Source organism: Aegilops tauschii, chromosome 1 (assembly GCF_002575655.3).
Source record: "Aegilops tauschii subsp. strangulata cultivar AL8/78 chromosome 1, Aet v6.0, whole genome shotgun sequence".
Lineage (NCBI taxonomy): Eukaryota > Viridiplantae > Streptophyta > Magnoliopsida > Poales > Poaceae > Aegilops > Aegilops tauschii.
The window spans coordinates 491985357-492008014 of NC_053035.3; the positions used below are offsets into that span (position 1 = coordinate 491985357).

The window sequence follows — 22658 nt, forward strand, 5'->3', positions numbered from 1 at the left end:
GCCGCCACCCAGAGGAAGCAGAGGGCGCCGCCGTCCAAGCCCTCGGGCATGTCTAACGCCGACTGGAAGGCGGAAGTTCAGCGCCGGGAGGCTGTCACCACCGACCGGCGGAACAGGGCCAACGCCAAGAAGGCCCGGGACAAGGCGACGCTGGCGGCAACGGCGGCTGCGGCCGTGGCGGAGCAGGCAGATCGCGCGGCCGAACAAGCCGAGGCGTCTTGCGCGAGGATGATGAATCCACCCGACGGCCAAGACCCGTACGCGTCCTGGAGCCAGCAGAGCGTTGATAACCCACAAGTGTTGGGAATCGCAACAGTTTTCGAGGGTACAGTATTCAACCCAAATTTATAGATTCGACACAAGGGGAGCCAAAGAACATTTGAAGGTATTAGCAGCTGAGTTGTCAATTCAACCATACCTGAAGATTAATTATCTGCAGCAAAGTGATCAGTAGCAAAGTAATATGATAGTTTTGATAGTAGTGACAGCAGTAACGGTAACGGTAACAATAATAGCAGTAATTTTGTAGCCAGTGTAACAGTGATGATAGCAGTAGTAACTTAGCAAAACAATATAGGATAAATTCGTAGGCATTGGATCGGTGACTTGTTGGATGATATTCATCATGAGACAGTTATAACCTAGGGCGATACAGCACTAGCTCCAGTTCATCGATATAATGTAGGCATGTATTCCGTGAATAGTCATACGTGCTTATGGAAAGAACTTGCATGACATTTTTTGTCCTACCCTCCCGTGGCAGCGGGGTTCATATTGGAAACTAATGGATATTAAGGCCTCCTTTTAATAGAGAACCGGAACAAAGCATTAACACATAGTGAATACATGGACTCCTCAAACTACGGTCATCACCGAGAGTGGTCCCGATTATTATCACTCCGGGGTTGCCGGACCATAACACGTAGTAGGTGACTATAACTTGCAAGATCGGATCTAGAACATGGATATAATTATGATAACATAAACGGTTCAGATCCGAGTTCATGGCACCCGGGCCAAAGTGACAAGCATTAAGCATGGCAAAGTCATAGCAATATCAATCTAAGAACATAGTGGATACTAGGGATCAAGCCCTAACAAAACTAACTCGATTACATGATGAATCTCATCCAACTCCTCACCAACCAGCGAGCCTATGAAGGAATTACTCACTCCCGGTGGGGAGCATCATGGAATTGGCGATGGAGAAGGGTTGGTGATGACGAAGAACAAAGATCCCCCTCTCCGGAGCCCCAAACGGACTCCAGATCTGGCCTCTCGATGAAGAACAGGAGGTGACTGCGGCTCCGTCTCATGGATCGCGATAATTCTTTCACCCTTATTTTTTTCTGGAAAAATAGGATTTTATAGCGTCGGTTTCAGGGTCTGCGGGGCCACCAGGTGGGGACAACCCACCTGGGCGCGCCCTGGTGGGTTGTGCCCACCCAGGTGCCCCCCTTTGGTAGGTCTTGGCTCCAGAAATTTTCTTGTTTGATATAAAAATTCCTCGCAAAGTTCGTTCCATTCCGAAAACTTTTATTTCTGCACAAAAACAACACCATGGTTGTTCTGCTGAAAACAGCGTCAGTCCGGGGTTAGTTTCATTCAAATCATGCAAATTAGAGTCCAAAACAAGAGGAAAAGCGTTAGAAAAAGTAGATACGTTGGAGACGTATCAAGCGTCGGGTCTCCGGCCGGCTTCTCGTCGTCGCCACACCCCTGGGGTTGCACGCCCTCTCCTGGCTACGCCGACGGCGACGCGCACGGCGGATTCAACCCCAACATCACCTTTCCACATGGTCACCCGGCCCAGCGCACGCCCTCGCCCGCATTCGCCGGCGTCTAGTACCCCCCCGTACACCTACTTGCCGTCGGCCTACGCATCCTCCCCGACGCCACCTCTGTGTCGTGGCACGCTGCTCTTCTCACAAGCCTCCTCGTCGCATCTCGGCGACACCGACGCGACGAAGACCGACATGGACGACATCATCACGACCGGCTCGGCCGCCGCCGCCTCCCCCGGGTTCACTGCCCAAGAGGATACAATGGATCTCAACGGCGACATGGACGGCGAGCTCGACTACGGCGAGGAGGAGCCGCCGGCGCCTGCTCCGGCGAGGAAAGGGAAAAAGAAGAAACGGGCGGCCAGGACCGGCGAGCCGCGCGTCAAGTGAGCGTCCAAAGAAGATTGATACGTCTCCAACGTATCTATAATTTATGAAGTATTCATGTTGTTATATTATCATTCTTGGATGTTTTACAATCATTTTATAGCAAATTTATATCATTTTTTTGGGACTAACCTATTGACCCAGTGCCCACTGCCAGTTGCTGTTTTTTGCTTGTTTTTCACATCGCAAGAAATCAATATCAAACGAAGTCCAAACACCGCGAAACTTTTTTGGATTTTTTATGGACCAGAAGACTCCCAATGGGTTAGGGCAGCACCCGGGGGGTGCCCCGAGGGGGCACAACCCACCAGGGCGCGTCTGGGGGGCTAGGCGCACCCAGGTGGGTTGTGCCTACCTCGGTGGCCTCCCGCACCGCCTCTTCGCCCTATAAATTCCCAAATATTCCAAAAACCATCGGGAAAAACCCTAGACCAGAAGTTCCGCCGCCGCAAGCCTTTGTATCCACGAAAACCAATTTAGACCCCTTTCCGGCACCCTACCGGAGGAGCAGATCATCACCGGTGGCCATCTTCATCATCCCGGCGGCCACCATGATGAGGAGGGAGTAGTCCACCCTCGGGGCTGAGGGTTTGTACCAGTAGCTATGTGTTTACTCTCTCTCTCTCTCTCTCGTGTTCTTGAGATGTCACGATCTTGATGTATCGCGGGCTTTGTTAGTATAGTCGGATCATATGGTGTTTTCCCCTGTCTATCTTGTGATGAATTGAGTTTTCCCTTTGAGATTTTGTTTTATCTGATTGAATACTTTTATGGATTTGAGAGCACTTGATATATGTCTTGCATACGAATACTTATGGTGACAATGGGGTATCATATTGATTCACTTGATATATGTTTTGGCATTCAACTCGCGGATTCCCGAGGTGACATTGGGGTAATCTATGCATAGGGGTTGGTGCACGTTCTTGTCTTTGTTTCTCCGGTAGAAATCTTGGGGCACTCTTTGAAGTTCTTTGTGTTGGATTGAATATTACGAATCTGAATTTGCTTTGGTGTTATTTTGGTACGAACTCTTGGTTTGATCGATCGAAAATAATAGTTTGGTGTTATTTTAGTAGGAACTCTAGGATAGATTGATCGGAAAGAATGGCTTTGAGGTGGTTTCGTACCCTACAAACAATTCCGTCTTATGTTCTCCGCTAGATAGGAACTTTGGAGTAATTTCTTCATCACAGTTTGAGGGATGGTTATATGATCCAATTATATTAGCATTGTTGAGAGATTGCACTAGCGAAAGTACGGACCCTAGGCCTTGTTTTCAAGCATTGCAATACCATTTGTGCTCCGTTTTATCGATTGCTGCCTTGCTGTTTTTATTTATTCAGATTGTAAAAATATATTTCTACCATCAATATTACACTGTTATCACCATCTCTTCGCCGAACTAGTGCACCTATACAATTTGCCATTGTATTGGGTGTGTTGGGGACACAAGAGATTTCTTGTTGGTTGCAGGGTTGTTTGAGAGAGACCATCTTCATCCTACGCCTCCTACGGATTGATAAAGCTTAGCTCATCCACTTGAGGGAAATTGCTACTGTCCTACAAAACTCTGCGCTTGGAGGCCCAACACGAGTCTACAAGAATAAAGTTGCGTAGTAGACATCATCTGTCTCTCCGTCACCTCCGGCGATCCAGCAGGGCTCCCCGCCGCTTCTCCTCCGTCTCCGTTCAACCCCCTGTCCTCCGACCGCCCCGCCAGGTACCATCCTCTATCATGCTCGGCAACTGTTCGATGAATCGCCAGAGCTAAAAACGGCTGTCCCTTGTTGTTTGTAGCAATGAATTCCGATTTGGAGTACATATACGAGCAGTATGTTGAGTTCCTCTGACGGCTTGTCGAACGAGGAGGAGTACTCCGATGATGCAGGTGGTCCTTGAAGACGCGGAGCGTGTGGAGAAGCATGTTCTCAATTTCAAGGGCTCGATCAAGGGTCATCGCGTGCTCAACTGCAACAGATTGGCTTCTCTGGTTACCAGAAGTGCCGCACTCCGAATGCTTGCATATGGCACGACCGCTGATTCGTGGGACGAGTACCTACGAATGTCTGAGAGAACATGCGGAGATGCCATGGTCAAGTTTGCAACTGCCGTGGTCGAGGTGTTCGGACCTCAGTACATGAGAGAACCAACTGTGGCAGACATCGAGAGGCTCCTGGCAATCACAGAAGCAAGAGGGTGGCCAGGTTTGTTTGGATCTCTTGACTGCATGCATTGGAAATGGAAGAACTACCCGAAGGCTTTACAAGGGCAATATCAGGGTCATGTCAAGAAGCCCACCATCATTCTTGAAGCAGTTGTATCACATGATCTTTGGATTTGACACGCTTTCTTTGGCATGTCCGGGTCTCACAATGACATCAATGTGCTGCAACGATCACCGTTGTTTGCGAGGCTGACTGAAGAAAAAGCTCATCCTTACCACTATACAGTCAATGAACATGAGTACAACATGAGCTACTATCCGGTTGACGGTATCTATTCTCCATGGGCTACCTTTGTCAGCATCATCTCAAACCCAGTTGGCCAGAAAAAGGCTCACTTTGGCCAAAGACAAGAAGCAGTTAGAAAGGATGTCGAGAGGGCATTTGGAGTTAGTTCTTCAGGCCCGTGTTGCAGTTGTTCGTGGACCAGCAAAACAATGGGATCCAGAGACCTTGTGGGAGGTGATGACATGTTCATCATCGAGGATGAGTGTAACGCCCACGATGCGGCTATATCTCCCACGTGTCGAGGCACGACTTAGAGGCATAACCGCATAGTGGTTTTGTCGCAAGAAGGGTCATCTTCACACAATCCCATGTAATGAACAAGAATGGGATAAAGAGTTGGCTTACAATCGCCACTTCACACAATACATAAATATAATTCATACATCATCCAAAATACACACATAGACCGACTACGGTCAAGATCCGAATGAAAATAAGATAACCCCAAATGCTAGATCCCCGATCGTCCCAACTGGGCTCCACTACTGATCATCAGGAAAAGACACATAGTAACGACCACGTTCCTCATCGAACTCCCACTTGAGATCGATCCCATCATCTGCACTGGCATCGTCGGCACCTGCAACTGTTTTGGTAGAATCTGTGAGTCACGAGGACTCAGCAATCTCACACCCGCGAGATCAAGACTATTTAAGCTTATAGGAAAAGGATGGTGTAATGAGGTGGAGCTGCAGCGGCAATAAGCATATATGGTGGCTAACATACGCAAAAGAGAGCGAGAAGAGAAGCAACGGAACGGTCGTCATCTAGCAATGACCAAGAAGTGATCCTGAACTCCTACTTACGTCATTTATAACTCAAACCGTGTTCACTTCCCGGACTCCGCCGAGAAGAGACCATCACGGCTACACACACAGTTGATGTATTTTAATTGGGTCAAGTGACAAGTTCTCTACAACCGGACATTAACAAATTCCCATCTGCCTCATAACCGCGGGCACGGCTTTCGAAAGATAATACCCTGCAGGGGTGTCCCAACTTAGCCCATCATAAGCTCTCACGGTCAACGAAGGATAAACCTTCTCCCGAAAAGACCCGATCAGTCTCGGAATCCCGGTCTACAAGACATTTCGACAATGGTAAAACAAGACCAGCAAAGCCCCCGAATGTGCCGACAAATCCCGATAGGAGCTGCACATATCTCGTTCTCAGGGCACAATGGATGAGCCAGACGTCGGGTTGGCATAGACCCTGGTTGCCCAGGGGCGCCGGACATCGCTCGGTTTGGGCCAGCACTCGAAGGAGCACTGGTCCGGGGGTTTAAATAAAGATGACCCTCGGGCTCGCGAAAACCCGGGGGAAAAGGCTTAGGTGGCAAATGGTAAAACCAAGGTTGGGCCTTGCTGGAGGAGTTTTATTCAAGGCGAACTGTCAAGGGGGTCCCATAAATCACCCGATCGCGTAAGGAACGCAAACTCAAGGAACATAATACCGGTATGACAGTAACTAGGGCGGCAAGAGTGGAACAAAACACCAGGCATAAGGCCGAGCCTTTCACCCTTTACCAAAATATATAGATGCATTAATATAATAAGAGATATTGTGATATCCCAACATATCCATGTTCCAACATGGAACAAACTTCAACTTCACCTGCAACTAGCAACGCTATAAGAAGGGCTGAGCAAAAGCGGTAACTTAGCCAAACAACGGTTTGCTAGGAAAGGATGGTTAGAGGCTGACATGGCAATATGGGAGGCATGATATAACAAGTGATAGGTAGCGCAGCATGGCAATAGAGCGAACAACTAGCAAAGCAAAGATAGAAGTGATTTCGAGGGGTGGTCATCTTGCCTGCAAGGTTCTCAGAGTTGTCGAAAGCTTGATCCTCGTAAGCGTACTCAACAGGTTCCTCGTTCATGAACTCGTCTCCCGGCTCTACCCAAGACAAGAACACAAGCAACGGAACCACAATCAATCACGAGAAATGCACAAGCAACATGATGCAAAACATGTATGATATGCGATGCATATGCGTGCTCCGGAAGGAAAATGATGAACAAGGAAGTAACTTGGTAAACCAAGCATGCCACTGGAAAGATGAGATGATTTCGGTCGAAATCGATATAAAGATCACCGGAAACGGATGCACGGTTTGCAAATGGCAAGCAAGACAAGAATGACACGAATATGCGATTAACAGCATGATAGCGCTTAAAATGCAGCAAGTAACAATGCTACAGCACTCCAACATAGCAACAAAGCACATGGAAGTAATCTACAGGAGATGCTTGACAAAAGATGAACACTGAGCTACGGCTAGTTCATAACATAACAAGCTCAAACAAACATGGCAAAAGTGCAAAAGATAACAGGTTCACAGACTTGGTGAAATTACTGGACATGCCTGAAACAGTATCAGGTAGCAATGTTCAGAGCACGAAATCAACATGCTACAGGAACTTAACATAGCAAAACAAGGCATGTAAGTGTTCTACTAAATGCATATGAAGAAAGTCCCTTACTGACTATAAGCCAAAAAGGACCAGAAGATATGATGGCAAGCATATAAACATAGCAAGTTTCGTTATCAGGTTTCAGACTTAGCAGAAAACAGAGCATGGCAGAAACAATAATATGAAGGCATCTTGGTGAGCTTGATGCACTCACTACAGAGCAATGCATGACAAAACAAGCATACCTACAGCAAGATGGCATGTCTATGAAGCTATTCTTGGCAAGAACAAGTACATAGCATGTATGGATCAACTACAACAAGCTTGGCAAAAATGAATATCATGTTAAGAATCTGCCAGAAATATTTTCTAGCAAAAGTAGAGCAAGCTTAGGTCATGCTATGGCACTCCATAATTGCAAACAAGGGCATAAATAGATCAATTACAACAATATCTACAAAACATCCTTACTGAACATCTTCAAAATATGCATGGATCTCTCTGTAGCATCAAGTTTACATGGCAACAAAATAACAGCAGACAAAGACTTAGAGAATTCACTAAGTCCCTGAAATCAGAAACATTACGGGGCCTAGTTTGCATGCTTGTGCTAGTCACCACAGAGATCACAAAAATGCATGTCAAACACCACTGGAAATATGGCATGGCATACAACAAAACACATGTAGAGCTCATGCCCATAAGATGCACATATTAAATGATACAAAAATGACAAATCTCCAAGTTCTGCTAAGAACCAGCAGATAACAGCAACTAGCACTCTTGCACCCAAGATTTGGGCATCAAGATGGCCTCTAATGAACATGGTGTAATTGAACAAAATGAAGAGCATCACGAGACGAACAATTTGACATATTACACGCGCGAAACGGAGCTATATGCAGAGAGTTATGCAATGTTGATCAGGAGCACATGCTGTAAGATGATGAAGACTTGGAGAAGTCAACGCACGCAGTTGACCCGATCCAGATCGAGGCCGGGGTCGTTGCCGGCGACGGGAGAGGAGGAGGAGACGACGGGGAAGGACGGAGGCCGGAGGGGGCGACGACGCTCGCCGACGACGAGGCGCGGGCGCGCGGCGGCGGCGGTCCTCGGGAGGCGCGGGGCGGCGGAGGCGGGCTCGCGCGGGCACGCCGGCGACGGGCGAGGCGGCGGGGACGGCAGCGCCGGCGGCGGCGGGGCACGGCGGAGGCCGGCCGGCATCTCGGGGCCCGGTCGCGCGCGGGCGGGCCGGCCTCGGGCCCGGCGGGCCGCGGCGGCGCGGGGCGCGGTGGCGTGCCACGTGGCGCGCGCCGATAGGCTGCGGGCGGCGACGGCGATATGTCCGGCGGGGTACGGACGTGTCCGGCGGCGCGGAGGGAAGTGGGTTAGGGTTTGCCTGCGAACGTTTTTCGGGAGGGCTCACATATAAATAGGTAGAGGGAGCTAGGAGGCTCCAAATGAGGTGCGGTTTTCGCCCACACGATCGTGATCGAACGACCTACAGCATGGAAGAGAGTTTGGTGGGTTTTGGGCTGTTTAGAGAGGGGGTTTTGCTGTGACACACAGAAGGACTTTGCGGATGCCCAGTTAACCGTTGGAGTACCAAACGACCTCTAAATGGAACGAAACTTGACCGGTGGTATACAAAGGCCACTTGACAAGCCTCGGTCCATTCCGAGAACGTTTGACACCCGCTCACGAAAGAAAACAAAAGGGGTGCACCGGAGGAGATGGGAGCGCCGGATTGGAAAACGGACAACGGGGAAAATGCTCGGATGCATGAGACGAACTCGTATGCAAATGCAATGCACGTGATGACATGATATGAAATGCATGACATGAACAAAATGCAAAACGAAAAACAAAACCCGACCACGAAGGGAATATCATAGCACATAGCCGAAAATGGCAAGAGTCGGAGTTACAAATATGGCAAGTTACATGCGGGGTGTTACAATGAGGGTGATGATCCTGTCGCAGCTCTGGAATTTGAGAACATGGGTGATCCTATCCAACTTTCGGACCAGAATCCGGCCACATTTGAGGAGTTTATTCAAATGCATCAACGAATTCGGCATCGACCAACTCACGAGCAGCTCAAGGAGGATCTGATTGAGCATCAGTGGGCGGTAAAATGGGACAACAATGTTCGATTTAAAATATTTAAACTTTTTTAAATTTAAACTAATGTTGCATGCGGCTATTTGACCTTTTGTGCCCTTTACGTATGACTACTTAATCGTGCGGTCTGGAAAAAATCAATCAAAAGACCGGATGTATGGGGCCATGATTGGATGGCTGTCTCCCACGGACGGATGCGGGAGGTGGATGCGGGAGGTGCGGGAGGTTTTTTACGGGTTGCCCTTGGAGATGCCCTAAAGCATTTATGTAAACCAAATGCTAGATCACTGTTACTCCGTTTATGGGATCTGCGAGAAATTCGAATACCATTTCATTGCAAAGTCAACAGTCACCTTACACACACCACTGGCAATGCCAATGCCGCCTCCCCTGCGCCACCTCCTGCCGCTGCTCCTCGCGGCGGCCGCGGCCTCCACGGCCGCCGCGTTCGTGCTGGAGGAGGCCACGGTCGAGTCCATCCACCGCGCCTTCGCCGGCGGCGAGCTCACCTCCCGCGGCCTCGTCGAGCTCTACCTGCGCCGCATCGCGTCCCTCGACCCGGCCCTCCACGCCGTCGTCGAGATCGACGCCGCCGGCGCGCTCGCCGCCGCCGACCGCGCCGACGCCGCACGTCTCGAGCTCGATGGCGCGGCGCTCCCGCCGCTCCACGGCATCCCCGTGCTGATCAAGGACAACATCGCGGCGGCCGGCGACGGATCCGGGAGGCTGAACGCGACGGCCGGGTCGCTCGCGCTGGTCGGGTCCCGCCCCGCGCGCGACGCCGGCGTGGTCGAGCGGCTCAGGCGCGCCGGCGCGGTGGTTCTTGGCACCGCCAGTCTCAGCGAGTGGTGTAACTTTCGCGCCCCCGGCATCCCCGCCGGCTGGAGCCCCCGCGCCGGCCAGGGCATTGTGAGCAGCAGATCCTCCCCTTCCCCTCTTGCCGCCTCCATTTATTTTGTTTGCTTCTCCTTGCCAGGAAGCTAGAACAGCAACTTGATTTCCTCGAGCAAGGGGTGAATTCTGACTCTGAATCAATCCATTGTGCCGTAGAATCCGTATGTGCCGTCAGCGACCCCGTGCGCGTCCAGCAGCGGCTCCGCCATTGCCGCGGCGGCGAACATGGTGGCGGTGACGATTGGGACGGAGACGGACGGGTCCATCATGTGCCCGTCCAGCTTCAACTCCGTTGTCGGAATCAAGCCCACGGTCGGCCTCACAAGCCGCGCCGGCGTGATCATCATATCTCCAAGGATGGACACAATTGGGTAAAACTGAAGCCGACAAAATGTTTACACTATAGTTAAGCAGAGTGGTGTGATTTTACTGTCTGGATCAACATCACACTTAACTGAATTACTTCTTTCAGAAACATGGCATCCACTTATGTCGAGTAATCCAGCAGCTAGATTAGATAGTTGCAACTTGCCGTGTTTGCTCACTTGCATTTATCTGATGACGCTGATTTTAATTATTTCTTAGTGATATAGTTTACTTGATGCAGGCCAATATGCAGGACAGTTTCAGATGCAGTACATGTGTTGGAAGCCATGGTTGGCTATGATCCACGGGATGCAGAGGCAACTCGCATGGCATCTCGGTATATCCCGAAAGGCGGTTATGGGCAATTCTTGAACATAGATGGTCTAAGGGGCAAGAGGGTTGGGATTCTCAGGAAGGACTTCTTCCGGTTCGCCCCAGGCTCTATCCAAGAAAAGGTGTTCAGGGACCACTTTAACACTATGAGGTAGTTCAGCACTCTTCTTGTTTGATGACATACTTGTTATTCTTCGATATCGATCATTTAGATGGTGCTTCTCTTTAAGATGGATCGACGCTTATGATAAGTCAGACATCAGGGAAACATTATACTCTCGAAACTATTAGTATGAGCTTCTAAGCAAGAGTTACAAATTAAGGCGCAGATGCCACTGCAAGGTTTGAAGTTCTGAAAATGCCACTGGTTGTGAGAAAGACATGTGGGTCCACATCCTAAATGCCATTTTTCAAAACTAAAAAATAGTAGATGAGAATATCAACATCAGAGGACGATTTGAATTAAAAAAAGGGATGAATCATGACTTGTTATGTGCTTATTGCTTTCTGTTGATGTTTCTCTTTCTGAAGATACATTAACTGTTCCTAACTCCTTCATGTTGTTAAAAAACTGAAAGGAAAATGGGGGCCATCTTGGTGGACAATCTTGAGATACCAAGCATGAAAGTCATCAATGATGCGGTACAAAGCGGCGAACGTGCTCTTATGCTCGCCGAGTTCAAGCTGTCCCTCAACTCTTACTTGTCTGAACTGGCTTCCTCACCTGTTAGATCATTATCAGACATAATTGACTTCAACAACAAGAACCCTGTCGAGGTAATTACTCAATGTTCACCTCATTTCCAGGTTTATTCTTCCTTAACTTTGAATATGACACTCTTGAAACATTTGTTACAGGAAAGGATGGCTGAATTTGGCCAGAGTTACCTTCTGCAGTCTGAAGCAACAAACGGCATTGGTCCTGCTGAGGAGCGTGCCATTGCCAAACTGAACAAACTGTGTGAGGAAGGCCTTGAGAAGATAATGCGAGCCAATCAACTGGACGTGATCGTCGCACCTGGCGCGTCTGCTCATAGCCTTCTTGCCATCGGCGGCTATCCAGCAATAACTGTCCCAGCTGGATATGCTTCGAACGGCGTTCCTTTTGCGATTTGCTTTGGGGGGTTGAAAGGTTCAGAGCCTATGCTTATTGAGATTGCTTATTCCTTCGAGCAGGCAACAAAAGTTAGGAAACCTCCAATATTGCAGCATTCTGTCATTTGATTGCAGGTCTAGCTATTATCAAATGCAATACATCTGCGTCTTTGTATCTGAAATGGGTAATAGCGCGCAAAGGACTGAATTTTTGCTATGCAGATATTTCAGCTTTGTTACCTTTTTCTGTTTGATTCTACACAATCTTTTAATATCTTTTGTAATAAACCCTGATACATTGTTTGGTGCAAAATGACAAGAGAATTGCTTCAGCATGCTATTTCATCAAGCAAAGGAACTCTATTATTTTGGCAAGCATGTGAAGAAACTCTTCTCAGTTTTTCTTTTTATGAAATTCTTCTCAGTTATGTGCAACCAGAATATAAGCCACCGTTGGACATGAAGGAACATTATTTTCTGAGTGAGGTAAGGTCAGTACACCTTTATTTTTACTTGCCTGGCACTGCAACTTGACTTCTTTTTTCTGGTCATTTTATTACATTCTACAACTATTGCAGTTGCAGCGATCTGGTTTAAGCTGCTGACAGCATATAAAGGCATGTGGTGAAATCGAAAGGCGTGTCCTTTGACGGGCATTAGTTCTCCGGTGGGAATCATGTTCTCATTGGCTGGAGTGATGTGTTTTCCCCAGACCCAAGGTGCTGCTAGAGTTGTGGCCTGCAAGGTTCCAGTAAGTATGCTGTGCCAAGCTGATAGGAGTGCCTTTGATAGCTGGTGCACTGCCAGGTTAAGCTGAAGAGTGTAAAGCAGTTCATGCTTGAATAGGCAGACTTGGCCATGAGGATTCATACAAACAAAGATGTTGGTGACCGTTACCTTCTTCGCGATCTTTGCTCTCATATTGAAAGATGATTGATAGGTATGTAATCGCCATCTGGTCAAGACCCTTTAATCACCCACAGTTTGCACTTTACAGTTCAGCAACAAAAAACATTATGTTTTGCAGTCAAGGCACGTCAACACAGCTAATTATAATGTGATGAATTAAATGTAGAGCACTGAATTTTTAGCTTTCATTTCTGACACACCAGTTTGTCGTACGCTTGGCTCTTTGAGGCCTAAAAGATGGTATTAGGATACTGAGAGTACAGATATTGCAATCTGTTTTAAGACATTTCGGTCTGTGATCAACTGACTACTCAGTTGTGAACTTGTGATGGTACCACACGATAATTGTTCAAATCACCAATAAAATTACTAGTTATGTAATTGTGTAGTGTTCCATAGCAACCAACTTGTCTAAGAAGCCTCGGAGACATATAGATGTGGCTTTTTTTTTTTCTTTTAAAAGGTGGTAGTGCCCCTGGCCTTTGCATATATAGATATCGCTGCATTATCAGATCTGATATAGCTACATTATCAGATCTAGCTGAAATGTGTTTCTTCTCGTGTTTCAGCTATCTCCTACACATGCATCATACATCACTATCCTATATACGTCCTGCCAAAAAATAATTGTGTTGGATGCCATGACAGCCGCATCCTAACAAGAGCTGTATATATATTCACACCAGGCACAAGAGTTCCCCTGATCGTCCATGGAGTTTCAGCACTGATCGTGGTCCGACAGCACGCGGTTCCCGGCCGGCTTGCCGAGCTGCAAGCATGAAATAGGAGGGATGGTGGGAGTGTACAGCTCCCCGAAGGCCTGCCAGCAGAAGGGGCTGCTGCATATGTGGTACTGAGGCACTGTCAGGGGTCTCAGTTGTATGCCGGTCAGGGTGATCTCCGAGCACGGCGAGCTGTCGCTGCACGCGAAATGTGCGGGCTTGAATGTGAAAGTCCCCCGGATGTTCTCATATTGCACTCCCGAAACCGCAACCGCTGAGCTTTGGTTCGTGCACGATGTTTTGTCGCAGTAGAATTGGTCTATCATGATTGGTGTCTGAACCTCTGACATGTGTATGTTAGAGAACCTTATACCCTGGACCAGCCCTGAGCCACCCTGCATTGATAACCTAGTGTGATTGGATATATGTATGCGTAATGGTCCTTGCTGGATGAATTGTGTTGCGGTCTCCTTATGGTTACCTGCCAAGTCTTGATCCTGACACCGGTCATTGTTTTGAACATGTTGACATCTCTTACAGTGATGTTGGAGACACATGCCTTGGTGTTGTACCTTCCTAGGCCACCAATGCTGATCCCATGGCCTGGTCCACAGTTCACGTTGTGTATGTTTACGTCGCTGCAGCCTGTCTGTATGGAGATGCAGTCATCACCTGCATTGCACAAGGTAAATATTTCATGTCAAGTTCTCGTGGTTCTGTATACAGATTATTCCACTGCTCTCTATATTATATCTGGATAGGACATTAGGTAGTACATCCTGAAATAAAATTATTGCTATTGTGGTACACAAAGGTAACACCTAACTACTTGCATCAAGTTTTGTGACATCGCCAAAAAAAATTAAAAAAAATTGTGAGGAACATTACCGCAGGCCAGGTCAGTGTGGTGAATGCTGACATCCTTGGAGTTTTGCAGGTGTATTCCATCAGTGTTGGGGCTATTCTCAGGGGAAGAGATGGTGAGGTTATGAACCATGACTCCCTGACAGCTATCGAACTTCAGATGGCACTGCGGGCTGTTGATGATGCTGATACCAGTTACTCTGACATTGGAACTGCCATAAAACCTTAGCGCCTGCATAGCAGAGTACGCAACCACTCGCTACTTAATTTGGTCTGATATGCAACTTCAAAGATATTCAAGTTCTGCAATAGTGACTTAATAATGTGCTTACCGTGGGTTTAATCTGTGGCATCTTCTCCAGCTCCTGATCAGTGTACTGTTGGAAGCATCCAAAGTAAGCAATTAGATTTGTCTACTTTTGATTTGTTTATTAAGTAAGGAAGCTGTTAGACGGTCAGGCCTTACTGAGTCCGTATCATCATCATCATCGTTTGAATCTGAATAGGTCCACCATTCTTTACCCTGACCATTTATGACACCACTGCCTTGAATTGATATCCCATTTAGTTTCGTGAACTCGAGCCATTGAAGCAAACCAGAGCCCCAAGCTCTCGCGCCAGTTTTAGCCGAAATGGTTCCATCCAGCTACAAAACGAAAACATGACATTTAAAACCAGCACTGCTTATTTAGTTTGTTGTTGCATAACTAACACGCCGATTGGAATGTAGCCAAGGAATCTGAATTGGGCATATTGTAGAGCTTCAGAGAGTTTCAGTTGCAACCTCCAAACAGAATATTTTTGTTGAGTTCCTTCAAGTAACGGAGAACTTGTTTCTGGTGTATATATGCTTTGTGATTAGGAGTAATGTTACCTGGAATATAATGTTAGGCTTGCAGTTTGGCCCCGAAAATGAGATGGGGCCAACAACGAACTCGAGTTCAGGTGGTAGAAGAACCGTCGACGCCTCCACCTTGCACGCTGCTGTCCATGCTGCTTCAAAAGCCTGCAATATATAGATAATACGTAATAATTAAGTTCAACCTTTGTTGGGAAAGGATAATGTAGTGTGTCATCATATCATAGCATGCATGGTGATACCAACTGTGTAGCTCAGATTTCAAGTGCACTCCATAGCATTGTTTACTGAACGCTGCTATGCTATTGTGATCGGTACATGGGTACAAGACATAACTTCCTGCCCTAAAAGGAAATATAAGAAAAAATGCATATTTATTTAGAAAATTCCAAGTTTGTGTTGATTGGAAAATTAGGGTAATTCCTTACTGAGAACCCATAGTATAATTTAGTTTGGTGTTTAAGTTTCTCAATCGAGTCGATTCTCTCTAAAAACAAGAAAAACATCAAGAACCGATAAAAAGAACCAATAACTCTACTAAATTTGAGGATTGTCATATTCTTAGCGAACCGCAAAACTTGAGTTTCTTGCTGGCACTTATAATTCTTTTCCTGCACATATTTTTTCCGGGCACGTATAAAATGTCTTGCAAGAGTGCTTTCAAAAAAAAAAGAGTCTTGCAAGAATGCAATTGCTATAGAATATTCTTGTTAGTCATTCATTGACATGATACCTTCTTTTACTCATAGACCCCAATTAAATACTACGGTACTAGAATCCAGCATGATGAGTAAAGACATATGCCCAATCATGTGAGAAACAACAATCTAAACATAAAGACAAATCACGGTTGTTGCATTATACACACTTGTCCTGACATGTAATATTCCAGCTCCCGATGGCATATGACGTGCAGCTTACTAAAAAAAAATTAACGTGATTGTGCAATCACGGGAGACTAATTTTGGCAAGATTGTCCCAGCAGCATACTAACTTGAAAATTGTATTTTTCAGGTGCAAATGTTCTTTATTTGGAAGCAGAGTATTTTCAGAGGTAGTGCTGGTGGTTACCTGAGTATCATCCGTAACTCCGTCACCCCGCGCTCCGAAAGCAACCACGCTGAACACCATGCCCTGCGACGGCTCTTCCGGTGGCGGCGATGGCGGTGCTTGTGGCGGCAACGATGGGGGCAGAGGTGGCGGCGACGACCGTGGCGCAGGCGGTGCTTGTGGTGGCAGCAATGGCGGTGGCGGAGACTGCGACGCATGGCCATTCCCACCACCTGGACTCGGTGGTGCCGGCATTGCAGGACTCTGATGCCTGTGGCTGTGGGGAGGGGAGCCGCCGCCGTTCTTCCCTTTCCCTTTCCTTCTGAACATGGTGGTAGAAGGTCCCCTGTTCTGCCTCCAGTGCTTGCCGCTCCTCGCGTCGCAGAAGCCGACGCCGGAGCTCAGAGCAAGCAAGACGACGAGCAGCAGGACGGCGAGATCTCTGCTCATCTCTGCGTCTGCAGCTTCGTATCGACCAGTATCCTGTTCTTAGATGATGGCAGTGTCCAGGCAGGGGATAGAGTGACTGACAGACTGTGTATGCGGTTTTGAGTCTGGGGAGGGAAACTGGAGGGGTTTAAATAGCCAAGCGCCATGGAGACGCCATGGATACTTCTTCGAGGCTGGCACAGAGAATGGAGACAATGGAAGGGGTTCTGGTGGGTGCTACCCTGGGTCACGTGCATGCGTGGGCGACATATGAATGGATGAACTGCAACCTCGCAACTGCACAGAGTGTTTTTCTTTTTCATGTGGTACTTTTGTTCTTTTCGTGAGAATCGGTTGGAGGTATTGCCCTCCATTATACATGAAGAAATGTGTCGGATCGATAATGTAGCCTACCTGTACTAATGGCTCACGGGGCAGGAAGGTGGCATCCAATCCTTTGTACCCATTCGTACCACCTGGCATTAGTTTAGTGCAAAGACAAAATGAGATGCATGCATGCATGGTGATTGAATCTAACCTGTCTCCTTGCTCCATGGTTTTATTTGCGGTTGGTTTTCTGCTGTCATGTCAGAGTATTCTTTGGAGCACTTGCCATCAATGTGACCACAAGTTCGGTATAGCACTCGACTGTGTGTGGAACGACATGATTCTCATGCCTGCTTTTTATGTGGGAAATGGCCCGTGAATCTCTTCACTGCCGCTCTTCCTCAGGATACCGACCTACCTGAGCAATGATCACGGCAATATGCATATCCCTCGCGCCTCGCGGCATTCAATTCCTCTGTTTGGGTTTATAGCTTGGTTGCACCGGAGGTACGCAGGAATTCCTAAATGCAGGACGTTCATAAAAAGCAACTCCAACGCGGCGAATCATTCCGCCCGTCAACGTCCGTCATTGCGGACAAAAATGCTCGCCCAACTTACCGAACCATTTTCAAAACGCATCCGCGCGGATCTATTTTCGACCCAAATTCGTCGGCGCGGACGCGCCGCGCGTCCGCTCGGTCCTCCGTGGCCCCGCATGCCGGCCGGTCAACTGCCTCTCGCATCTTCATTAATGACGACCACAGACCGCGGGCCCATGTGTCAGCGACGGCGTGCGTCCTTTTTTAATCTGAGCGTGCCGTCATCTTCATCTTCTCGCATCCTCATCTTCTTCCAGCCTCCCGTCTCGATCTAGCCACTCTGTTGCTCCCCCGCCGTCGACAACCCTAGCCTACTGCGGGCCGCCATGGGCTTCTTCGCCGGTAAGAACAAGGGCAAGGCCCCCGCCTCATCCTCTTCGCGCACTCGCGATCCCCCCACCTCCGTCTGCGTCTACCCACCCGACAAGGCAGCGGATAAGCGTCCCAGTGCACCAGGCGAGGTGGCACTGGGAGCACCGCATCCCCCTCCCGTACCCCAACATGACCCTGCCACATGACTGGCATTTGGATCCAGATAGGATCCCAGTGCCGGCGGTGCCGCTGATGGCGCGGGCGCACGCGGAGGAGGTGCGGCACCGGTGGGAGATGCTGACGCCGGAGCAGCGCCTCAACCCCGTCTACACAGCAGACTCTCCCGATTAGGAGGTCGGGTTCGCCCTCGAGAACGAGGAGCAGCGCCGGCGCGGCGTCCAGAACATGCGGGCTGGCACCCCGCCGCCCCTCGTCGTGCGCAACGAGGACCTGGAAGAGGAGGCCTCCTACCAGGCGGCGCTGGCGGTTGCCATGCAGGAAAGCGAAGAGGACGATCGGTGCAAGCCGGAAGAGGAGTAGGCGGTGTATCAGGCGCGTCTGTCAGAGGGCATCGCACTCTCCGCTTCCGACGACTACGTCGTGCCGCCTTCCCCCGTCAAGCCTGAGTCAGCGTCGTCCCCTATGTCGGCGCCGCAGCGGTACACCTGACAATGAGTGGTGCGCGAGAGGTTCAGTGCGCCACCCATCTGGTTTGGGGCGACACCGCCGCAGGAGAAGCTCTAGCTCGAGCAGTGGCGGACGCGCTGGCTGGCGGAGGAGCGCCGCGAGGGCGAGCGCCTGGAGCAGTGGGAGCGCGACGCGGAGGAGGAGCACCACGAGGCAGAGGAGGTGGAGCGCCAGGCCCGCACTGCCCAGCCGGCGGCGGTCACACGGCGCCGGAGGACGTCGCCACAGCCTGGGAGACGACGTTCCCCTAGGTTGGCCAGGCCCCGACGCTGACGACAAGGACGCCTAGGGCACCGCCCCTCCTCCTCGTGTCTAGTTTTATTAAATGTTTTTAATTAATGTAATGTGGACTCGTGGACTCTCGCCGGCCTTTGTGGCCGATATTTATGTTTAATTGCCGTTTCAAATTTCAAAATATTTGCATTATTTATTTTTTCGCGCGCGAACTAAAAAAATGGGTCGGGCCAATGTTAGGCGCAAACGCCGACCCAAACGCAAAACTAGACATGGGTGTCCGGGCCGACCCAAACAGACAAGAAAAGGACAAAGGGCGCGTCCGTTTGGGTCGCCCGTTTGGAGTTGCTCTAACCTTTCCCAAAAAGAAGTTCATTTAGAATCTCCACGTCATCAATTTTGCAATTCCACTGGCAACCAAGGATTTGGCTACCGCATCGATCTTTTCAGAAGGGAGCATTTATGATTTCCAGGCGAACAACTTGATCATGTCGTACGTAGAGTTCTCAAACCTTTGCGTGTTTTGCATCATTCTTTCTTCATCATCTTGGGTGCTTGGCCATTCCCATCCATGCAGATAGGATTGTGTATTACTCCCTCCGTCCGGGTTTATTAGGCCTCTCAGCATCACAAGCATGTCCCTTTTTATAAGGCCTCGCTTTGGAAAGGTGCATGCATGCAACAATTTCATTGGTTGCATTGAAAGTCATTGTTGTTGGTGCCATGGCTGGAAAATTAATACACTTCATGAGTGTTTTTTCATTGGTTGCATGTGTTGGAAATATGAGCAATTTAACAAATGATTTTATTAATATAAATATTAGATAAAGCATGACAAATATAACATGGATAAAAGTAGTCATGCGATCTGACAGAGAAAAGGTAAATAACATCTTCATACATGAACTGCAACCAAACATGTCTAAAGCAGATAGTAGAACAGGTTGCATATATGGCGTAAAACCTAACATATGTAGGACAGACACTAGAGCAAAGAACTGCGAGAGGACCTCTAACAGAAAAAGCAAGAACACGTATGGGACAGCAGCAGCAGTAGCACTGGACTTGGGGTCGGTGTCCTCGCTAGCCATGTCATCGAGAAGGTTGTCGACGTCGGGGAAGAAGTCGTCGTCGGGGAAGTAGTCGTCGGAGTCCGGGGCGTCCGTGACAAAGAAGTCAGTAGTCGCGCTGAGCGCTCCCCAAAAACCTTATCACCCTTCTCCCGTATATGACTCAAAAGGTGCAGTTCCGGAAGCCTACTGTCCCGACCTGCGGTGCATGCCGCAAGCCGGGATGGGGAAGAACTAGCAGCAGCGCAATGCTCAGGAACTTGTGGCGAGAGGAAGAAGAGGTTCTGGTGCGTCTCTCTGAGAGGAGCGACCTCCCTTTTATAGACGCAAGAGAAGGAGGCGAGAGGCTGCGCCGGCAGCTGAAGAGAACGAGGGAGACGAAACGAACAGGCAGCATGCGAAGAGGTGCGCCGTTCGTATTCAATCTCCACTACAGCAAAAACGTTTCAGCTTCTGCGTGACCTTTCGTATACCTGTCGTCCGTGGGAAAAATTTAGACATCGGCTCGGCTCATTCCCGCAACCCGTCGTGACGAGGCGTGGCGTGGTGAGGCGGACGGCGGAGGAGGAGCGCGCGTGGATGTCCCTCTTGTTCTCATCCTCATACATGTGGAGAAAGAGCCTCCCTTATAAAGAGGTCCAACTCCCTCTAAACTAGCAATGTGAGACTAAACTTTAGTTTCACCTCTTGCCTTGCACGAATGGGCTGCGTGGGCCTCTAGGATTTATTAGGAATTTCTGAAACAGCTATTGGGCTAGGCCCAGAATAGACAAAATTCCAGCAATCCCCCACCAGATCCCAGAGGCTCACAAAATTTTCCTTTGGTTCCAAAACACTGTTTTATATACCGGTACTGCAATGGAGACTGTTAAGTTGAACTTCCACCTAGAACTCTATGCTACACTAGTAAGCAACTTGAACAGTGGATTGGGCCTTGAACTGCAAGTTTTCTGCGAATCTAGCTTCACATAAAGCCTTGACCGATACGTGGCTACCGTGGGTCTTCCCCGCAGGTGGAGCTTATGCGTCATACTCCGAGACCTTTCATGAGTTTACTAGAGAGAACCCTACTCTCATAGATTGCGACGTTTAACAATTAGACTCATATAGGTGTGTTCTTCAAAAGATGTTCTGCAGGACAACATCTCTGCTTAAATGAGCCACTTAGAACACATTAAGATATACATCAACCCGCCATGCAGTTTTAGAAGAGTATTGCATCTTCATGGAGTGGTATTGTTAATAGTAAGGATACTCTCCTCTCAGTTGATCGACAGCTTGTCTTCCACATCTAATTCACGGGATCTCTGATCACAAAGAATAGTTTACCACTGTGAACAACTCATATTGTGGGTCTCAAACCCATCTCCCTCGATGCATTATCTATCACATTACGTGATAGACCCTTAGTAAAAGGATCTGCCAGATTTTTAGAGGTTTGGATATAATCCAATGCAATAACTCCGGAGTTTCTCATTTTCCTGACAGACTTTAACCTTCTCTGAACGTGTCTTGATGACTTCATGTTATCCTTTGAGCTGCTCACTTTCGTGATCACGGTTTGATTGTCGCAGTTCATAAGGATACCCGGTACAGGTTTCTCAACAACCGGTAAGTCATTCAAGAGCCGGCGAAGCCAATCTGCTTCGACCGTAGCTATATCTAGTGATGTGAGTTCTGCTTCCATTGTTGACCTCGTTAAGATGGTCTGCTTGCAAGACTTCCAAGAAATAGCGCCACCTCCATGAGTGAATACATAACCGCTCGTGGCCTTTATCTCATCAGCATCTGAGATCCAGTTTGAGTCACTATACCCTTCAAGCACCTTTGGGTGCCCGGTGTAGTGAATTCCATAATTCGCAGTGCCTTTCAAATAACGCAAAACTCTCTCTAGAGCTTTCCAATGCACATCTCCTGGTTTTGAGACAAACCGACTCAGTTTGCTAACAGCAAAAGAGATGTCAGGTCTTGTAGCACTGGCTAAGTACATAAGCGACCCAATAATCTAAGAATATTTCAATTGATCTCTAGCAATTCTTCGATTCTTTCGAAGTAACACACTCGCATCATATGGTGTTGGAGAGGGCTTGCAGTCACTATAGACAAAGCGACTCAAGATCTTTTCCACATAGTGAGATTGAAGCAATGTAATCCCACCATCACCGTCTCTCAACAACTTGATGTTCAGAATGACATCAGCCACTCCTAAATCCTTCATCTCAAAACAGCGAGATAGGAAATCCTTGACCTCCCTAATAACATTCAGATTTGTTCCGAAAATTAGTATGTCAACAACATACAAGCAAAGGATAACTCCCTCGCCCCCACCATGGCGATAGTACACACATTTGTCAGCTTCGTTTACAACAAAGCCTGCAGCTGTTAAAGTTCTTTCAAACTTCTCATGCCACTGTTTAGGTGCTTGCTTGAGTCCATACAAAGACTTCAGCAACTTGCACACTTTTCCTTCCTGACCATCTAGTACAAACCCATCTGGTTGTTCCATATAAATTTCCTCGTCCAACTCTCCATTTAGGAAAGCAGTCTTAACATCCATTTGATGAATGAGAAGACCATGTGAGGCAGCTAGTGAAAGTAGAACTCGAATAGTGGTCAGTCGAGCCACAGGTGAGTAAGTATCAAAGAAGTCTTCACCTTCCTTTTGGGTATAACCCTTAGCCAC

The 22658-nt window shown here is 48.3% G+C and overlaps 3 protein-coding genes across 3 annotated transcripts; 2 read left to right on the forward strand and 1 right to left on the reverse strand.

Annotated features, from left to right (window-relative positions):
- Positions 1-4056: 4056 nt before the first annotated feature.
- LOC109740074 (uncharacterized) lies at positions 4057-4515 on the forward strand. Its single transcript, XM_020299109.1, has one exon. It carries the CDS (start codon positions 4057-4059, stop codon positions 4513-4515), a length of 459 nt encoding a protein of 152 aa, XP_020154698.1.
- Positions 4516-9560: 5045 nt separating this feature from the next.
- LOC109739882 (probable amidase At4g34880) lies at positions 9561-12267 on the forward strand. Its single transcript, XM_020298959.4, has 5 exons — positions 9561-10134; positions 10276-10490; positions 10727-10969; positions 11397-11595; positions 11677-12267. Exons 1-5 carry the CDS (start codon positions 9598-9600, stop codon positions 12040-12042), a joined length of 1560 nt encoding a protein of 519 aa, XP_020154548.1. The 5' UTR covers positions 9561-9597; the 3' UTR covers positions 12043-12267.
- A 940-nt stretch (positions 12268-13207) lies between these two features.
- Positions 13208-17382, reverse strand: LOC109739890 (polygalacturonase At1g48100). Its single transcript, XM_020298970.4, has 7 exons — positions 16339-17382; positions 15283-15414; positions 14875-15054; positions 14741-14785; positions 14433-14640; positions 14026-14216; positions 13208-13939 (listed from the first exon to the last, which is right to left on the reverse strand). The coding sequence occupies exons 1-7, from the start codon at positions 16765-16767 to the stop codon at positions 13541-13543; spliced, it is 1584 nt and encodes a 527-aa protein (XP_020154559.1). The 5' UTR covers positions 16768-17382; the 3' UTR covers positions 13208-13540.
- Between the last annotated feature and the right edge of the window lie 5276 nt (positions 17383-22658).

Bases quoted from the DNA above. Each gene is read 5' to 3' on its own strand.
- LOC109740074 (XM_020299109.1), top strand. From the start codon at position 4,057: ATGCAGGTGGTCCTTGAAGACGCGGAGCGTGTGGAGAAGCATGTTCTC.
- LOC109739882 (XM_020298959.4), top strand. From the start codon at position 9,598: ATGCCAATGCCGCCTCCCCTGCGCCACCTCCTGCCGCTGCTCCTCGCG. The intron at 10,491-10,726 runs GTAAAACTGAAG...TACTTGATGCAG, and splicing joins CCAAGGATGGACACAATTGG to GCCAATATGCAGGACAGTTT. The intron at 10,970-11,396 runs GTAGTTCAGCAC...AAAAACTGAAAG, and splicing joins GACCACTTTAACACTATGAG to GAAAATGGGGGCCATCTTGG.
- LOC109739890 (XM_020298970.4), bottom strand. From the start codon at position 16,767: ATGAGCAGAGATCTCGCCGTCCTGCTGCTCGTCGTCTTGCTTGCTCTG. The intron at 14,641-14,740 runs GTAAGCACATTA...TCTGCTATGCAG, and splicing joins TGCCACAGATTAAACCCACG to GCGCTAAGGTTTTATGGCAG. The intron at 14,217-14,432 runs GTAATGTTCCTC...TGTGCAATGCAG, and splicing joins CCACACTGACCTGGCCTGCG to GTGATGACTGCATCTCCATA.